This window comes from Neoarius graeffei, chromosome 1 (assembly GCF_027579695.1).
Source record: "Neoarius graeffei isolate fNeoGra1 chromosome 1, fNeoGra1.pri, whole genome shotgun sequence".
NCBI lineage: Eukaryota > Metazoa > Chordata > Actinopteri > Siluriformes > Ariidae > Neoarius > Neoarius graeffei.
In genome coordinates this window covers 56,498,262-56,517,293 of record NC_083569.1, presented here as the reverse complement: position 1 = coordinate 56,517,293, position 19,032 = coordinate 56,498,262, and the positions used below count along the sequence as shown (strand labels likewise).

The 19,032-nt window shown below is 42.1% G+C and overlaps 1 protein-coding gene across 2 annotated transcripts in view; it reads right to left on the bottom strand.

Annotated features, from left to right (window-relative positions):
- The window catches only part of dhx15 (DEAH (Asp-Glu-Ala-His) box helicase 15), an 80,070-nt gene that overhangs the window by 29,697 nt on the left and 31,341 nt on the right, over positions 1-19,032 (bottom strand). For both annotated transcript variants that reach the window (XM_060935315.1, XM_060935306.1), the window contains exons 3-6: positions 16,660-16,853; positions 12,263-12,422; positions 8,570-8,788; positions 3,952-4,119 (exon numbers count right to left, since the gene is read on the bottom strand). In XM_060935315.1, coding sequence (XP_060791298.1) covers positions 3,952-4,119; positions 8,570-8,788; positions 12,263-12,422; positions 16,660-16,853 — 741 coding nt within the window. The remainder of the gene's footprint in view (positions 1-3,951; positions 4,120-8,569; positions 8,789-12,262; positions 12,423-16,659; positions 16,854-19,032) is intronic.

The window sequence follows — 19,032 nt, the reverse complement described above, 5'->3', positions numbered from 1 at the left end:
CAAAGCGCGAGTCTGGGTTTATGGGCCAAGGAAGGGACCGTTTATGACTGAGCCAATTTACAACACTGCTGGCATCCCTGTTCTGCCAAATGCTTCATCAACAAGCATCCTTCCTCCTTCTCTTCCCATATTCCAGGCAAGATGGAGTGGCTTTGCATCCCAGGAGGGCCACTGCAGTGATATGAGTGCTAGAGTATCCATGTTGCTATTTCATGTCAACATTTCTTTGAACAGCCTAAGCAAACACCAGGTAGTGTTTGAACTTTTAAAGCAGTCAGAAGCCTGGCTTATGAGCAATCAAACGAGCGCAAAATTTCTTCACCTCTGCAAACATGGACGAGGCTGGGGGAGATGAACAGATGACACGAAGCAAAGAGCAAAAAGGGGGGAGAGAGAGAGAGAGAGAGAAACCAAAGTAGCAGACTGATTCAGTGTACATGTCAAAAGGAAGCTGTGGAAGACAGAATTGAAGGCATGGCAAATGATACAGCTGAGGCAGAGTCAAAAGAATTGAAATAAACAAGGAATAAAAATTTTACTCTCAATAAAAGTCAATAATATCTACTGGGGTGAAATGCCAGTACAGTTGCGGTCAGAAGTTTAGCTACAGTGACATGAAATGTCATGGCAATATTTGGGCTTTCAGTAATTTCTTTGAACTGTTCTTATTCTGTGGCAAAACGTACAGCATACATCTTTAACTTAAAAAAACCAAAACAAAACCCATACTAGAATTTGGTGCGCAAGTTTTAAATTTTCTTTGGGTTTTCTGAAATCAACACAGGGTCAAAAATTTACATACACTCAGATTATTAATTAAGAGGTGCTGAAACTTCCAAAATGCCTTATCTTGCCAAGGCTGAGATCTCTTAACTTCCTATTATGCCGCTTTTCCACTACCAACGCGGCTGAGTTGGGCTGAGCTGTGCGGTCCTGAGTTGGGCTGAGTCAAGCTGAGTGGGGCTGTTGGAGTTGCATTTCGACTACAACCGCGCTGAACCGTGCTGGCTGGAAGTGGGTGGACACATTGGGTGGAGTTAGCGAAAGTGGGTGGACGTCACGTGATGTCGTTAGGCGGCGCAAACAGTGACATCAGTGACCTTTTAAGCGGTAGTCTCACGACCCGGATAGTAAACAATAAACATGGAGTCGTTAGTGTTGCTGGTCTTGGTGCTGTGGCTTGTTGTCACCGACAACACCAACAGATACTGGCAAGAGCGTATAGATGAGGCGAGGCGCATAAGGCTTCAGAAATTCTCGTAATTCTTCTTCTTCCGGGTTTATGGTGTTTACAGATCCCAGCGTGCTCGCGGGGCGTGTGTGGGCATGTGAGGACACTCCTCCTCACCAATCAGTGCACAGGGGAGTGTCTCCTCACGCCCCTAGCCCCACTCGGCTCGGCTCGCTTCAGCCCCACTCCAAAACCGTGCGAGTTTTGGGGGCTGAGTAGGGCTGAAGCGAGCCGAGTCGTGCTGCTCTGAGGTAGTCGAAACGCGAGCCATGTCGGGCTGAAGTGAGCTGAAAAAGGGTAGTGGAAAAAGGCCATTAGTGATCATCATTAACTACAGCTGGTAGCTTCTGTGCCTTCATTAAAAAAAAAAAAAAAAAGGTTTGTTTACAGCACTCATTGGATTGACCAACACACAGTACATGGGTGCAAGTATAACATTTTCAAAAACCTGAAAAGTCTGACAAGGTCAGACGTGCACGGCACAGCCATGCCGGGGGGCGGGGTTTACAAAAGGGGGATGAGCCCCCCCTTAGGGCTCAAAAAAAATTTAAATTACAAGTTAAAATGGTTGTCTCTCATGCAAACATTTATAATATTAATAGTTATATGATTTGCATAGTCACATCAAATGTTTAATACATTTCATCAATTCATCTGAAATATTTCAAATACAAGGCTTGATATTTCAAAACATCTAGCAACTACTAATTTAAATGTTGAAACAGCCATTTTTAATATGCTTTTGCTGTGATACCTTTTTTACAATATATACACTGGAATAGCTGTGTTGGTTTGGTTGAACAACGTGCTACGTGCGTGAAACATGATGTCACACATGTATAACACTGTGAAACAATGGGCTAAGTCAGGACCGCTCATCGGTGACTGGCGTATAAATTGAATGAGGTTTGTGGTGAAGACTTGTCTCGTGCAGAGACTGTACCGCGGTAACCCGGTAATACGCTGAGAGTGAGACAGTGAGAGGGCCACCCCCCGAAAATCTCAACGGATTTACACGATTTGGGAAAGTGACTTTTTCAGAACCAAAAAAAAAAAAGCAGAGCTTCCGGCACATGCCGGAAAACTTGCACCCATGACAGTAAAATGGGAAAGTCCAAGGAGATCAGTGCAGATCTGAGAAAGAGGGTCGCAGATGTACACAACTCTGGAATGTCTCTTGGAGCCATTTCTAAACAACTGCAAATTCTAGCATCAGTTCAAACAATTGTATGCAAGTTATTGTGAGGTGTAGTCACTTTGCCAAGCCACTTTGCTTCAAGAAAACCCAAACTGTCACCCTCAGCTGAAAGGGAATTGGTTTGGATGGTCAGGAACAACCTGGGAACCACCATGGCACAGACTTGCCATGAACTGGAAGCTGATGGATCACTGTCTACAGTGCAGATCACCATGGACCAAGAGGCTGCTAAACAAGAAATAACCCCCTGCTCCAAAACTGACACCTTCAAGCTTAACTAAAAGTTTGAAACCGACCACACAGACACAGAAAAAGCCTCCTGGAGGATAGCTGTATGGTCAGATGAGAGAAAGATTGAGTTGTTTGGCCACAATGACCACCATGTACAGAGGGACACTGCACCAGCTGGTGGTGGTGGTAGGATTATCATGCTCTGGGGCTGTTTTGCTGCCAGTGGAACTGGTTCATTGCACAAAGTGTATGGAATAATTGACTACCTCAGAATTCTTCAGCATAAACCATCAGAAACTTGAACACGACTTGGGACTTGTAACAGGACAATGAACCCAAACACGCATCAGAGCTGGTTGTGGAGGATAAAGCAGGCTAACATTAAGCTTAAAACAAGTCCTAACTTCAGCCCTACTGAAAATATATGAACCATGTTTATAAGTCGAGTCCATGCCTGGGGGGATTGAATTGAACTCTACGAATTCTACCATCAGTCATGAAATATTCAACCAGAATTCTGCCAGAAGCTTGGTCATGATAAAAATGTTTGGTCAAGGTGACTCTTGCGAAGAGACATTTTACCAAAATATTCGGTGTGCTGTACGTATATTTTTGACCATGTATGTATAATTTTGACCCCGTGTTGATTTCAGAAAACCCAAATAAAATTAAAACTTGTGCACCAAATTCTAGTTTTTTTTTTTTTTAAAGCTTTACATTCTGCCACAGAAAAAGAACAGTTCAAAGAAATGACTGAAAGCCCAAATATTACCATGACAGTCATATCCAAGATGACATGTCAATGTATGTAAACTACTGACCACAACTGTATAAGTGCTAGAATGCCAAGTTATCCGACTGTTATCAGATCATAGCTCCTGGAAGTACCAAGGAATAGGAAGTGTGTGAAATTACAGCCAAACATTCAAAGAAAGAAGGTACGTACTGACCATTTAATGGGGTGGGGAGGGAGGGATGGATATTAGCCAAAGCAGCATGATGGAGGTCATTTTGTAAGGGGTAAAAACCTATCGACAGTGAGATCCAGGGGCTAAAACTGCATGAGTAATACTCAGCTATTTTAGAGAAGCGAATCACATGCTGACAAAAACAACATATGCTGTGAGTCAATGCTGCACCAAAGCTTGGGGCAAGGACAGAACTTTAACAACATCCTAGCACGACTCAGTGTTCTGCAAGGTTCTTGTGCGTCAACCAACCATGACCATCCTCTTCGTCTCGCGCTTGCTCATTACAAATGATTGAGAAGGGCAGAGTTGGGAATATTTACCTTTCTACCAATGGCTCCGCTTGGCTTGCGAGGTGGCGGAGGCTCGAAGATCCTTTGCTGCTGCTGCGGTGGTAGTGTGGAGTAGAGGGGGATGATTTTGATGTCGCCCACTTCGGGGCCCAGGTCGTCAATTTCCCGTTTGATCCGCTTACAAGCTTCGTCGATTTCCTGAACGATAAAAGAAGATACGACTCAACAAGTGATGCATTAGGGATACATTAAAATTAACACAAATGTTGGTTGCAGAGTAACAATTATCCAATATGCCTTTAGCAATAAAGCAAAATCAGGTATTCATTTTTATTTAAGTTTTGTTTGCCCAAGTAGTATGGGCCAGCAGCTGATTTTTTTTTTTTGCTTTACTTTTTTTTTTTAAACTTCAGTTTTCTGACCTCAGTTTTCTCATTGAAAAAGCACATTAACTTCTCCTGGAACAGATTCCAGAGGCATAAAAACAAACAGTAGCGAGGCTTCGGTGCATTAGATCAAGTATACTTTGTGAGCCAGTTGTGACATGGCTGAGAAAATTAAACCTGGAGTGCATGCTGCTTGGATGAACTTCCTGTGGTTCTGCTGTCTAAAGCAATAGTCGCAAGGACACCCACACCCCCACACACACAGGGTTCATTATTCCAGATGGTAATGTAGTAAGGGTAATGTGAAATGAGAAAGCTGCACTGGTGCATAAACAGAAGCAAGTCACAAAGGATTGGTTAAGTGAGGGCAAACATTGCAGACGTAGTGAGCTCACACACAAAAGGGTCCTCAAGGAACTGGCAAAAACTGACAGCTCGCACCAAGATTTACAAACACAACTGAGGTAACCAAGTGTGAAATGGTTCTCAGTCCTAAAATACGTTCTCATGGACTAAACAAGTAGACAAACAATGAGCACAATGCAGCCTGTAATGTATTTTGTGAGAAGCCAGCGATATTAAACTGCTGTAGTCAAACAGATTAACACGAACAATTTGAAAGCAATTCATCATCTGCATTAGCAATCAGTGGGTATAGCCAGGTCAAGAGTTAGACATAAAACAATGATTACACCTTATAAGGCACTCAGATGCAGTGTTCAGTCTTACTGAAACATTACAGATTAAAAAAACAAAAAAACAAAACACCACTACTTATACACTAGCACCATCCTGAGGTTAAAGTGTGCATTGCAACTAATTCTGGCAAGAACGAGCTGACCATTGCCTGATCTGTAGCCCAACACATAGCATGATATCTTCCAACACACAAGAAGAGCAGCTTAATAACGCTGCAGCAACCGCCACTAATCTTTATTTTCCAAAACTGATCAAAGAGATGGATTGTGCGATCCAAGGAGAGCCCATGGATTCATTTCTACTACAGAGGAAAGAGCTTGCAATTACTATTCAGCCCATGTTGGCTCGAGCATTAGTGTTATTCCAAATATACGAGCACAGCTTTGGGGCCATGTGGTAGTCCTAGCACACAGATTTACTCCCAGGGGTACAATGTGAGTGTAAATAGTGCTGGTGGCCCTGTGCCTTTTAATCAAAGCCTTCCCATGGCAGCTCAGGACAGAGTAAATGTGAACTGATTGATCAAATTAGCTGAAGTATTAATAGACCATTAGCTCTGGGGATGCAGCAGCTGTCAGAAGGACTGGCACCAAGGGAGACGGACAGGAGGCTGTGCCCGACAAGAGCGACTGCACCTGGGACACAACACCAACACCAGTCCACTGATGCTACCATTCTGTATAAACATTCTTGAAACACTTTTTAATCTGCCCAGCGGAGATGCAAATTAGTTGGAACAGATGCACGCTGGCTTGGGACTAATTCAAGCCAGTGCCAGTTGTACAAATAACCAGATTTATATCTGTAGAAGCTTGCTTAAGATGGAGAAAATACTAAGTATCCATTTCTGCATGAAACTGCAATCCTTTTGTATAACAGAAAAGGAAATCAAATATTTTTAAAATCAAAATGAATTAAGCTGTAAAAAACATTCAGCAACTGCAAAGAAACGTACCCGGATATTTCTGATGGCAAACCTGTCACTGTGACAGTCAACTGACAGATAACAGATTAACAAATAACAGTCCTGTTAGAAAAAAATATATATATTAAGGGATGTTTATGATGCAAGGTTGTTACACAACTCCAGTCACTATACCTCAATTTTCTGTTAAACCTATTAATGCTTTAGTATTTTGATGTTCAGGGGCTTTTCTAGAAAAATTTAGTATGAGGGCGCTCACCATGGCGAGGGGGGTTTGTCCGTCCCCCCCCTCCGCCATGCGAAGCCTTTGAAAAATTGAGGCTACAATGGGACATTCTGAGGCTATCGGACAGGGAAATTGTAACAAATTGTCAACATTGAAAAAGAAAAGTAATCATCTTCTGCCCCGGGCAGTCTTTGGCTTTCTTCCGTTTCGTGCTGCTGGATGACATCTTTAAATGCCCAAGTGTCAACAAAAACAACTCGCGAACTACTTCTGTCAAAAGCTCCTGCGCCGGTGGGTGAAAGGTCATTCAGTCTCGAGAAATCTCGCTCTACAAGTCAGCTGACCTTGTATGTAACCCATGTCAAATCTCGTGAGAGCAGCCGCGACAAGTAAACAACTAAACAACATGGCGCCTCAGTCTGGAAAACGCCAATTCGGATTGTTTTTGCACCGTCTGGCGGTGTATCTACTATGATTGGAATATTTTTGGAGTAATTATAACGTATTTGATGATCAGACACATTGTCACGTGGTGTTGCTGGGATGTTTTCACGGAGAAAAGATCGTTTTGAGAAAGATTGCATGTTGTGCAGTATCATACAAGTGCATGGCCCAAATGTGACTTGGGGTTCAATCGGCATTTCAGTAAGGGGGTGCACGCCGAGAGTAAGAGGGCGCAGCGCCCCTGTTCCCCGGTTTAGACGAAAGCCTGATGTTTTTATTTGGTGTCACGTTAATCATCTATAAACCAACTGTCAGAACAAAGGTAATGTATTCCGCACTTTCAAATTAGTCATCAGTTGAGCAAAATGGAGTGCAAGGACAACCACACAGCCTGAAAGTCGTATTTTAAAATGACATTGTCATGAAGGTTATGGATAAATAGATTTCAGCTCCAATGAGAGTGGGGGTTGGACAGTGAGTGGGCATGAATGTTTTGAGGAGTTTATCCTGCGAGCTATTCCACAGAACTTGGACAGCTCGTTGCCCGTCCAAATACTTATGGACTACGCTGTACATAAAACACGCACACACTTGCACAACTGCAGCAGGACACTGCTGACCCATCATCTGAGACCATATTTATCATTCTGGTCGGGCATCTAACTCCCCATTCCAGTTGGGTGAGCACCAGTTGCAAGAAAGGAAAAATAACAAATGACTTAATTTCAGGCCTGAATTTGGGTCACACACTGCCATCACACACAGGCTCTTACCCAAGCACCAAGGCCAGCTGCGTCCATGGCCCATATCAATCTTAACACTGATCTCCTCAGCTCTGTGCCGACGGGATAGAGGTATATTTGCCAAATCGATGTGCTTTTTAACCCTCATTTAAAAAGCCGTTTGTTTACACAGATCGTTCACATTTCTATCTACAGATATCCTAATTTTTAACTGATAGGTTTATACAGGCTCACGATAAACAGGTTCGTTTTACAGGCACAGACAGACAGCCTAAATGTATTTTTGAGGCATGAATCACAAGGTTGAAACGCCCCTGGATGGTGCATCTCTCACACTTTATTAGCCGAGGTTTCAATCCGTGAATTCACTCACTCACTGTGTGCGCGGCATGTGCAAGCTGCACAGTGCAAGAGGCAACCATTTTATTACAAGTGCATATCACGGGTAAATTCAGGAGCAAGATCAATGTAATTCTCCTATTTTATATTAAACTTTGGTCAAATACGTGTCACATTTTGCATTGCGCAATACCAGAAAAATTCAGTTGAAATCAAGCCATTTGAGGCGAATTGGTCCGCCTCTGAAAAAACTTGGCGTTTGGATTTCCCAGCAAACACTGATTTTCGTGACGTCGCGTGCGGGACGCCTCCCTCTGAATCCTACGTCAGCGCTGGTTTATGAGAAAATGACCTGGTGGTTTTCTGCAAATTTCTTCAACGTTATCACGCAATTATTAAAATGGTTAACAGATGTATCGTAGGAGGGTGTAGCAACACCAATCTTGATGGGATTAGTACTCATTTCCCACATTGCGCTCAGGTGACAATTCCATATTTCAATGCAAAATCGCTAGCTGCTAAACTTGGTCTACACAGGCTGTGCACTGAAACCGTGCAAGCTCTTGCAGCCTGCTGGCGCTTCCGCAGGTGACGTCACGAATCTGGCCCCAGACTCCCTTGGGATTTTTCCAGACGCGTTTTGTTATTTTATTTTTTCTGCTGTAGACAGATGGCCTTGTGCAAAATTACCCTTCTGGATGAGTGTGTAAAGGGACATACTTTCATATTTAAAAAAAAAAAAACGAATTTGGTCCAGGATATGCACTTTAAAATCAGCATGCACTGCTACTAGCACCCGTTTTACCTCCATACACTAGCTGGGTAGTTTCGAAATGCGAGCATACGACAAGTTTCCAGCATTGTCTCCAGATTGAAAGGGCATTACCTCCTGTCCTGTGAGGAAGAGTAGCACATCTCCCTCATCTTCTTCACACATATGGATCTGGATGACAGTTCTGATGGCAGCCTCCAGGTAGTCGCGCTCGGGCTCGGGTGTGTAGAAGATCTCTACGGGATGTGTTCTGCCGGGGATGGTGAGCAAAGGGCAGCTATCGAAGTACACCTGGAACTTTCCGGCATCCAAGGTGGCGCTCATGACAATAACCTGAGGGAAAAAGAATAGAAAGTTATCACTGGCTCACTGGATACTGATGGGAAAAGATACGGTTACAAGATTAAACATCTGCAGTCATTTTTTTTTTAAAGTGAAACTTGAAGCTCGAGGACAAAGAGGATGATGCTCACAAACAACTCAAAACTAACTTAGCTGGAATGTTTCACTAAAGGCCTCTGCATGCTCTTGCGACAAGGCTTTCGCAGATAGCTTTTCGCAGACAGTTGTAATTTATCGTTGAGCGGGGAGTAATAGGCGTGCGTGATGTTATTCACCGGCACAACGCAAGGGGGCGCGAAGTCGCTAGGAGTAGTTGGTGGCAGGGCTCGAATTTAACTTTTTTTCTTTGTGTCCCCCAGTGGTCCCGAATTCTGTGTTGTATTGTCCCGAATGGAAGCAATAGTGTCCCCATTTTTTTCCTCTCTGAAATAACCAGTGGTTAATATTATCATATGAAGTTACTATTATATTTGTAACTATGCGATTTTGAACCCTTTATATCATTTTTACAATAAGTCACAAGATACAAGCAACACATGTCCTATACATCATCTACTTCAAAATTACAGTTATTGCATTTTCAGTTTATTAAACTTTGGCGATCTCACTGTATGAATAGATACCCGTTTATTTAAAGGGGCCAACTAGCTCATTCAGAAAATGTTTCAACTCCCTACATCTGCAGTACACTTTAGTTGAAAATAAGACCCCTTTTATGTTCATTTCATCTACTTATACCTTGAATATCTGTTGCCACTTATAAGGCCAACTTATAATTTTCACCATTACTGTTATCCATTTTTATGAACTTTCCGTTATCCATTACCGTTATCCATTTTTATGAACTTTCCGTTATCCATTACCGTTATCCATTTTTATGAACTTTCCGTTATCCATTACCGTTATCCATTTTTATGAACTTTCGCTGCCGAAACGTGGGTGCAAATGTTAGCAACATCAGCATAGTGACAGGTCCGAGCCTAGTTGTGCTGCTGACTGACTAAACTTTCTGAACTAGAAAGACACCAAGAAAACTCACTTATTCTGTTGAACGGTATCTTCCGTCAATATCATCCACATCATTCCTGTTGTATTTTATAACGTGTCTAACAGTGTTCATTCAGTTGCTAGCGTTGCCTGCAGACCAGGCGATGACACTTTGGATCCTGAAGGTCCCGGAGACGTTATGTCTGGGCTTTCAGTTTCTTCCCCGCGGTCGGTCCGCTTTAACCACTTCAGCATTTTTGTTCTGGCAAGAGTCGGCGCAGCGTGTGCGGTAGCAATTCCATTCCAAGTCCATATAATGCGGACTCCGGCCGAAGATTCTAAAACAGAATGCGCTGCTCTGTAGCCTACGGATGCAGGTGCATCGAAAGTGTAGCTACTATGTGTTTTTCGCTGTTAACGTTTTAAAATTAAAATTGACAAATTAGGTGAATGTCTACGTATGTGTTACGGCTTTGTAAATAATATTAATGTAGAACTTTTTTTCTAGATCTATTTTTTTCCATTGTCCCGGGATTGTCCCAGATATGATAATTTTGTGTCCCGATGACATTTTTTATGGTCCCCGGGACGTCGGGACACCGTTAGTTTCGAGCGCTGGTTGGTGGGTGTGGTTAGTGGAGTGTTTATCCTCCGGTTACTTATAATGACTAGAACTTTTTTTTTTTTTTATAATGACTAGAACTGGAGTCGTATAGCTGTACATACTTCCTCAATCAACCGCTCTTCGTGCTGCTCCATCTTCGCTCGTGTTTTTAAAAATGCCGGTCGTGAAAACAAACCAAGCCGGGAAAGTAGGGAAGCGGAAGTGCGTGTACAGCGGATGTAGAGTGGACCAATCAGAGCCCTCTTGTCTGCGAGGCTTCTGCGGTGGTCACAATTTTTGGGAGGTGCGCGCAGAGCATCTGCGAAGGTGGGGGGGCTACGCAGACGCTATCTGCAAGGACTGGGTTGTCAGCATAAATTGGCCTTAAAGAGCAAGCCCACTTTAGTGGCTGATACCGTACAATGCACTGAGTTACACCTACTGGACTCTGCCACTTGGGCAAGGTCAAATCTGCCCGGAAGGCCTTTCTATCTAAAACTCCACTCCCATTTCACATAATCCAAGGTCCACCTCAGCGCCTTTCTGCACCACGAGACATCTAAAGTCCTTCCCGCACCACAGGCGCATTGGGCGGCGCCGATCTCAGTTTCTGTAGCCCTCAGCCTCTCACCTACTACATAGCTAGGGTTACAGTGGGGGGCTAGTCCTCTAACTCCCTACTCGCATATTGCAGCGTGCCTTGCCAGACGGCAGTAGGTACCACTTTTATGATGGTCTCTGGTATGACCCGACCGCAAGTAGAACTCAATCTCCTGATTGAGAGGTGGACACGCTAACCACTAGGCCAACTCGCGGTCACCACGAGACATACTTGCACTTAACTGAGACACATTTAACTTCAAATTTATATGAGAAGATGAAGACAAAAGTTCACTTGGAGTCACCTAGACCTCATTTAACACTTCCTGAACAAATGTAGAACCTCTGATTTGGTCCTCACAACAAGCAGTCATTAACCATCTGCTTTACGAGAACTGCATTTGGCACATTGTGGCCATAAAATGCGACATGCTTCTGCTCCCTCAGGGTTGATTGCCTTAAAATAGGGTGACCAGAGGGCAGAATAAACTCTGCTGAAAAATCAGACTGGCCTTTCGCATTTCTGAGAGTAATGGCTGCATTAGTCCGAGAATAAACAACCACACAGCTGTCAGGATTTCAGCAGTAGAGGAGCTTCATTAGTGAGTGCCAGCCAAAGTTAAGAGATAATTTAAACAGAGCACATAAGCAGCAAGGTGGTGGTGGGGGGAAAGTCACTATTAAAAAGATTGTTCCTGGGATCGAGTTTAGTTTACACACAACTAAAAACTCTCTCAGCCAACATGCATCAATAAAAGAAATGGACTGATTTGCCCTTTTGGGTCCACTCTGCATAAATGAGCTTTAGAGAGTAACGATCATAATTTCTCTTAATTAACAGACATTCAATGTGGCCTTTTTTGTCCACTACACTTAAAATAAGGAAAGATCTCCCCGAAATGAACTGCTAAAGAAAAATAGAACAGACACTGGATAAGGCAGCACTACTGCAGATAATGTTCCCAACAGCAGCAGCATCGTGCTGCTCTCCTGCGGAGCGGAACATCGGGAGAATCACATATCAGCGCTCGGTTGGTCAAAGCCGCTACCAAGGAAATGACTCCTGTTGAGGTTCCAGGGTTTAGGTGACAAGATCATATTACAGCATCCCATCCGCAACAGAAACTAAGCTGTCACTAAATGGTCCCCAAAAACATCTGCTTATCTATTTTTGCCAGGTTAAACTGGAACGAAAATGGAGATGAATTGTACAAACCGAAAACGATGATGGAATGAATCAGAATTTCCTCTCTCCCTCACACACACACCCCTACCTTTAGGTCCGCTCTCTGGCGAACGACTTCTTTGAGAACGCCCATCAGAATATCCGTGGCCAGTGTGCGTTCATGAGCCTCGTCCAGAATGATCACGCCGTATCGCTCGAGCAGTGGGTCGTTCATGGCCTCACGGAGCAACATGCCGTCAGTCATGTACCTATATACAGAGAAGAGCATTGTGAAATAGCAAAATATGAAGAATGGCACTTCACCACTCAATAGACCCCTTTCACATGACGTCACCGCGCCGCGAGATTTTGTTAGGCGCCATATTGGAAGACCAAGTACATGCACTCACAATATAAAACAAAGTACGAGCGAGAGCAAAGTGACACGATGGATGATAATTCTGGTTATTTGAGTACATTACCAGCTGCAGAAAGGGCACGGTATGTGGAGAAACTGGCTGTGATTGATGGGTTTGACCCATATATGATAAGACTCGGGGCAAGGGAGAATGGAAACATAAGGAGGACCGGACACCAATTCTGCCATCTGTTTGCTACCCAGACATTGTAAACTATTTGTTGTTTACACCCAGTGCCTACACTCAGTGTTCGAGCTATGCCGATATTTTCGGGGGGTCCCTTTTTTCCCCTTGCGGGTGTGCGCTTGCGCTTGTCTCGGAGCGCGGATCTCCAAACACATGAGAAGCCTATCTTACGCACATATCACGCGGACTCCACACCTCCACACACGCATCGCGTCTGAAGTCATAACTCATCAGGGGAAATCGTGTCCGCATTGGCATGTTCAAAAAACAACCTCGCGTCAACAATGATACCACACGCAAGGGAAAAAAAAAAAAAAAAACAGTCAGGCTACTCAACAACCAACCTGGCAGCAGCGAGCAAGCCCCAAACCATCCTAAATTATTATTATTATTAAATTGTAGAAGTCTGGGTGGCTTGCTCCTCATACAGTTATCAACTTGGGGCCAATTTAGCATGTTTTAAATCTGAATTTCTTGCGTTTGCTTACCTCAAAGTGTCCGCAGATCATGCACAGACTTATCCATTATAGCCACAGTTTTTTGCCAAGTCTCACACAGGTTTCTTTCAAGTCTACTGTCGGGCCAATAAATCATAAATAAAACAGCTCAGATTTGTTTAAGTCGTTTGCCACTCCACTTTATTCTCGTGGGTTCACATACCGCTGCCGTTATTATCCCCTTATCACGAGTTTGTTGGTCTTCCAAAATGGCGCAGGGTCTGTTTACTTCCGGTTTCGGGTGACGTTAGTGAAAGGGGTCTATAGGTGCTTCATCAGCTCTATTGCTGAAGCATCTTCAGGATAAGTCTAATGGCCTTGATATCATTAGCAGACAGGTTTTAAAAACTGCACACCACTTTGAACATCATATATACAAATTAAAAACATTAACTTAACATTTGTGTACCACGTACAAGATTGTGCAGCACTTTTAAATAAAATACTCGATTCTGTGTTACGGGGGGGGGGGGGGGGGGGGCCTTATGTTTAAAGCCCTTTCCAATTTAAACAAAATGGTACACTGGTGTTGCAGAGCAACTGGTAATGTACAGGCTGCTGCTTTCACCATCAATAGCTGGCTAAAAAGCGAGTGCGTGTTTTTAAGTACAACAAGGAGTTTCTTGGCTTCTGAGGCATTTCAATTCCAAAGGGCCCTAGCCTTGGCATTGTTTTCTGTACTGGAGCCAACACTGGAGTGAGAACTGTGCGCAAACACACACACACAAAAAAAAAGATAGAACATTTTATAGTTATGTCACATAGAAGACTGAGTCAGACGGAAAAGTTTGTACATGGCTGCACATGTCTAAGGGCTGGTTTGTACTGAAGCACTTAATTGTATGTGTTGTAACACAGAGAGGGGGTTTAGGGTAAGCACGGTGCACCGAGGCACACTGACCGACCCCAAAAGTCTAACACAGTCATGTGGATCCATGGTATGATGCGTTAGCCTTCAGGCAAACAATTTGTTGAGGCAGAGACATGGGTGTGATTGCACACGGAAACAAGACGCGACCGAGATCCTCCTTCCACAATTCTCATAAGAATTTCAGTGTAAATCAGAGATGCCTACCCCAAATTTTGAATTTCAGTATTCTTGAAAACATTTTTCAGTATTTTGGAATGACTTTCAGTAACATTAATTTATGCGCATTTCCATTATAAAGAGGTGTATATACCAATATGTTTAACATTTAAATTATTAAAAAGAATTTTGTGTGAATTGAATAAACAAAACACGAGCAGCCATCTCAACTGAATTTCCACTCAACAAATTTCTAGAGCATACAATATATCACATTTTTATAAATACAATAGTGTTCCCTGTTTGCAGACGTTACGGTTGACTACCAATCATTGGTATTGAATGTAACTCCTCAAAAGTATTATATTATATTGCCTGGCAAAATGTTCTACCTGTTAACGGATTCTAATAAAATTCATGCCAAAGAGAGTCCGACATTGTTATCTTAATGTCCCAATATATAAATACTTCAGCATAACGCTTCAGAAGAGACATTGAATAAAATGACATTTATAATTGTATTTAAAACAGTGGAATGATCAATTTTTTGCCACAATCCCAACAACACTAATCATAAAATTCTGTTTTTGATCATACTACATGTACATTTGTACTTGCAACACTGAAAAAACTTTGAATTAAAGAAGTACAGCCAGTGTTTGATATTTCAGTGAATAAAAATCATACATGTAAAAAGAAACTGAATAAGTTTAACTCACATTTCATGGCACTAATCGGCAAGTTCAACTCCAAGCACAGGTCAACCATCACCGCTTTAGCACGTGTCACGTTCCGTGTCTTTTCATCCACACATTTCGTAAAAAACTGCTGGATACCCCCAGATTTACTTTCCGCCTGACTCGCCATTTCAGCATACTCCATATGTTTTTTTTTTGTAGTTGACATGCCGCGTGCAGTCATCGCGACCACCATGAGTGATGTTAATGTCAGTTCTACACAGTTTGCAGTGCGCGTATCCATTGCCCTTTTGACTGGGTGTAATGCACGGCCATTCTACCGTATCGAAAATAGCACAAACAAATGTGCGGAATCTGCGCATGTCACACACAGCATGTGCGGTTGTCGTAAAAATAAATAGCCTAGCCGCGAATCGCGCATGGACTGAAAAAGTCGCTTGGACATTTAAAAACAACTCACTGGAATTTAAGACTTTATAATAATTCCGTACAGAATAACACTGTTTGCCCTAACATCGTATTTACGTAACTTTTCCGTACAAAATATGGCCAATCCGTACTAGTAGGCATCTCTGGTAATATTGCCCCAAAAACATCAAGCGTAAACAAAAATTTAAGCAATAAAGCCTAAACAATACATTTTTACCTTATCACACAACCTTCCATCTTCTAAAGCTGTCCCGATCACCCCAATTTGAAAGTGAAATACATTAAAAATCTTACAAAAACATTGTGTGCCCAAGACTGATGAAAAGCGCTTTCTAAAAATATCTGTTCAGTCCTATTCATGCGGTTAGTTTCTCAGGATGGCTTTTGTAAAATGATGACTCACATTTGGACCGTTATAAATGAACAGCACCAACACATTCCCATCAGGTTTCTTTTGATGGGAATTTTACGACAGTACCGAACTCACTCACAGTTTGTTTTCATTCACTACATGATTGTCACCCTTATCGTATCCAACTTGTTTTCTTTCGGCTTCATTTCTTTAAATTAATTTATACTTCAGGTTTTACTGGATAAAGCACGATTTAACTTTATTTCCTCCAGAAGCTTTGAATTTGGGTGGAGTCCAGCTCTTAAATTTGCAGATCAGGCAATGGGTTACAACACATGCACCATAATAGGGCATTGGATAGTTTGTTTGTTAGAGTTTGAGTTTTATTAAACAGTTATAAATCAACGCATAATTATAAGTATACCTGCTTTTTGATAAACTTGGTTAACCACTTTCCCCTTCAATGAACTAGTAAATACTTAATAATAATAAAAAGGTTGTGTTATGTTAGGACAAGGTGAAAAATCTTGCTGCTTGTCCGACTGGACAGGTGGATTAAAAAAAAATTCATGTCGAGCCACGACATGTCTTATTTCATTCTGATGTCTTTCAGCAAAGGCGAGACCATACATTTCTTCAACTTTCTCTCACTCTCCCAATTTGAACATGAAAGTCTATAATTATGTAGAAATTGAATAAAAAAATTTATTGCTCAAGTTTTGCTTTTATGAATTTCAGAACTCCAAAATTGTATAATCGGTACATGGAAACTTTCCCCCCATCTCTTATTACAGAAAATGGGGTGGGTGGAGGAAGAGAACGGGCAATTTTCCCAAATGGAAAATCATCCCTAAATACTCATTACTTTCATGTTCAGGCTTTTCATTTATGAACTCACTTGAGGATGGTTTTTGCTGAGCTGCAGTCCTCGAATCTGATAGAGTAGCCAACTTCCTGTCCCAGCATGACGTCCATTTCATCTGCCACTCGCTGTGCCACACTCATGGCTGCCACTCTGCGGGGCTGAGTACAGGCTACTCCACGTTTAGGCCCCGGCAGGGAGCGCACCATATCCACACACCACTGAGGGATCTATACGGAGCACACACACTCAACATTACACACAGTATACACAAGCATGTCATAATCATTAATTCATCTCTGCAGTAAACTCTGGTGGTGTACTTGCAGATCAGGGGCCTGTGAAACTTATGCTTGGCAAACAAAAATTTCCCTGTCAGTTTATGGCTGTCACAATGACTACAGCTTATTTATTTAAAAAAAAAAATTCTTTCCATAGCATCTCGGTGAACAGCTACGCTACAGAATTAGGGATTAAAGCATTCCTTACACTAGAGATTAAGTATAACAGCGCTGTGAAAGTATTTTTGGAAGCATGGATTATAGTTAGCGATAACATTAGGTTGTGACAAACGTTACTCAGTCCAAAATAACAGCCTAAATTATGGTTCTACTTATGAGCATAAGCAGAAATAACGCAGATAAAGCAATGTTTCTTTCGATACGACACAGAAAATCAGCATTCATTAATGTGTCGCCTTTTTTTTTTTTAGAAACTTAAGTCACTTTCACTAAATCACTTTCTTTGTGAATTCAGGTCTTCACTTGACAACACTGACTCATCATGGCAGCTATGTGTCACTTGCATTAACACTACAGATCTCTTAACCTTTCATTTTCAACAGAGAAGAAAATTTGCAAAGTTTTTAACTACTGCAAAAAAAAAAGTAGATAAGTCAGTCTGTGATTCACATGTAGTTCATTTGCAAAGATGACTCCTTTGCCTACCAGTGTAATTCAGGGTGTGGCTGTCTGTGGTAGAGAATGAGGATGCAATCATATATTTAAGGTAATATCAGAAATTATTATACATACGAGCCACTTTTTCCATGGAATAAAGACATGTATTCTATTCCCTTCTAGTGGGTTTACTGACAGCATGCAATATTATCATATCGCTTATCCTCCATGTATTACGCCACTCTCCCCAATGAAGAATGAGCGTGCGATATTATAATATTGCACGTTGTCAAGACAACACGACGTCACACTTCGGAGCTCATGTGAAGATGCAATGACAAAACTTTTCTGCTGCACATGCGCACAATCATTTCTTTGTTGGCCGGGAAAGAGAGAAAATGAGGCTAAATCCAGTGCTAGGTTTAAGCACTAAATAAATAAATTGAAACTAAAAAGACGTGTTGAACACCCGAAAGGCTACCAAAACTTGATTATATATTCTTCATGCCTATTTATGAGAGGGGAAAAAAAAAAAAAAAAGACACCGAAAAACTGGAAGAGACACAGAGATGTAAAACTTACACGCACGCGAGTGACTGACAGTTTGTACACAAACATGGCTGCAAGGTTTGCTTCATTAAAAGTGGAAGATTGAGCGAGAATTTTGAAGAAAAAAAAAAAAATAAAAAAAAGACACGCTGAACACCCAAAAGGCTATCAAGATTTGACTGGATATTCTTCATGCATATTTACAAGAGAAAAACATATCAACGGACATCAAAAAACTGGAAGAGAGAGCAATAGCAGAAATATTGTCAAAGGTCTACTTGGAGATGAGGAAAAGTGACGTAGGCTTTTACAATAGCAGTGCTCTCCCCAGAGCGCTTTTGCGTGTTCAGGGACGACACGCTTTAAATTTGCCGACGCTTGCTGAAAACTGCCGTCAACTCTCATGACCTTGCCGTGAGACTCAACTTTTTGCCCTGAATCACGCAGCGAAAGGATGTTGTTCATGACTGGTTGACTTCCTGAAGTCAGCCAATGAAATCGCATCTTACTCTGTCCTTCATTTCCACGTTATAGGCGGGAAAGACACACCTGGCGAAAATGAGTGACAGCAATTCTGGATTAGATGGTCCTCCAAGTTCTAAAAAACAAAAAAATTTCCAAGTATCAAGGTGCAGCCAAGTAGGATACGAAGTTTAATTCTCTCCATGCATTATCGCTGATTCAGCGAGCAAGCACCATTTCCGATGCACTGTTTGCAACAGGAGGATCAGTTGTAAACACCAAGACCTGTGAGTTGTTGAACTTCACATGCAAAGAAAGTCTCAAAAAGATCTTGAAAAAGCGAGATTGTCATCAGGATCACTCCTGAACGTGTTTGCAGCACAGACTTGCGTCAGTGAGAAGGTATATTTTTATATTTTGTGTTTGAAAAAAAGTTAAATGTGCTTTCAGTTAATCTAAGCTCAACTAGATCTATTTGCAAAGTAAAATAACAGCTTAC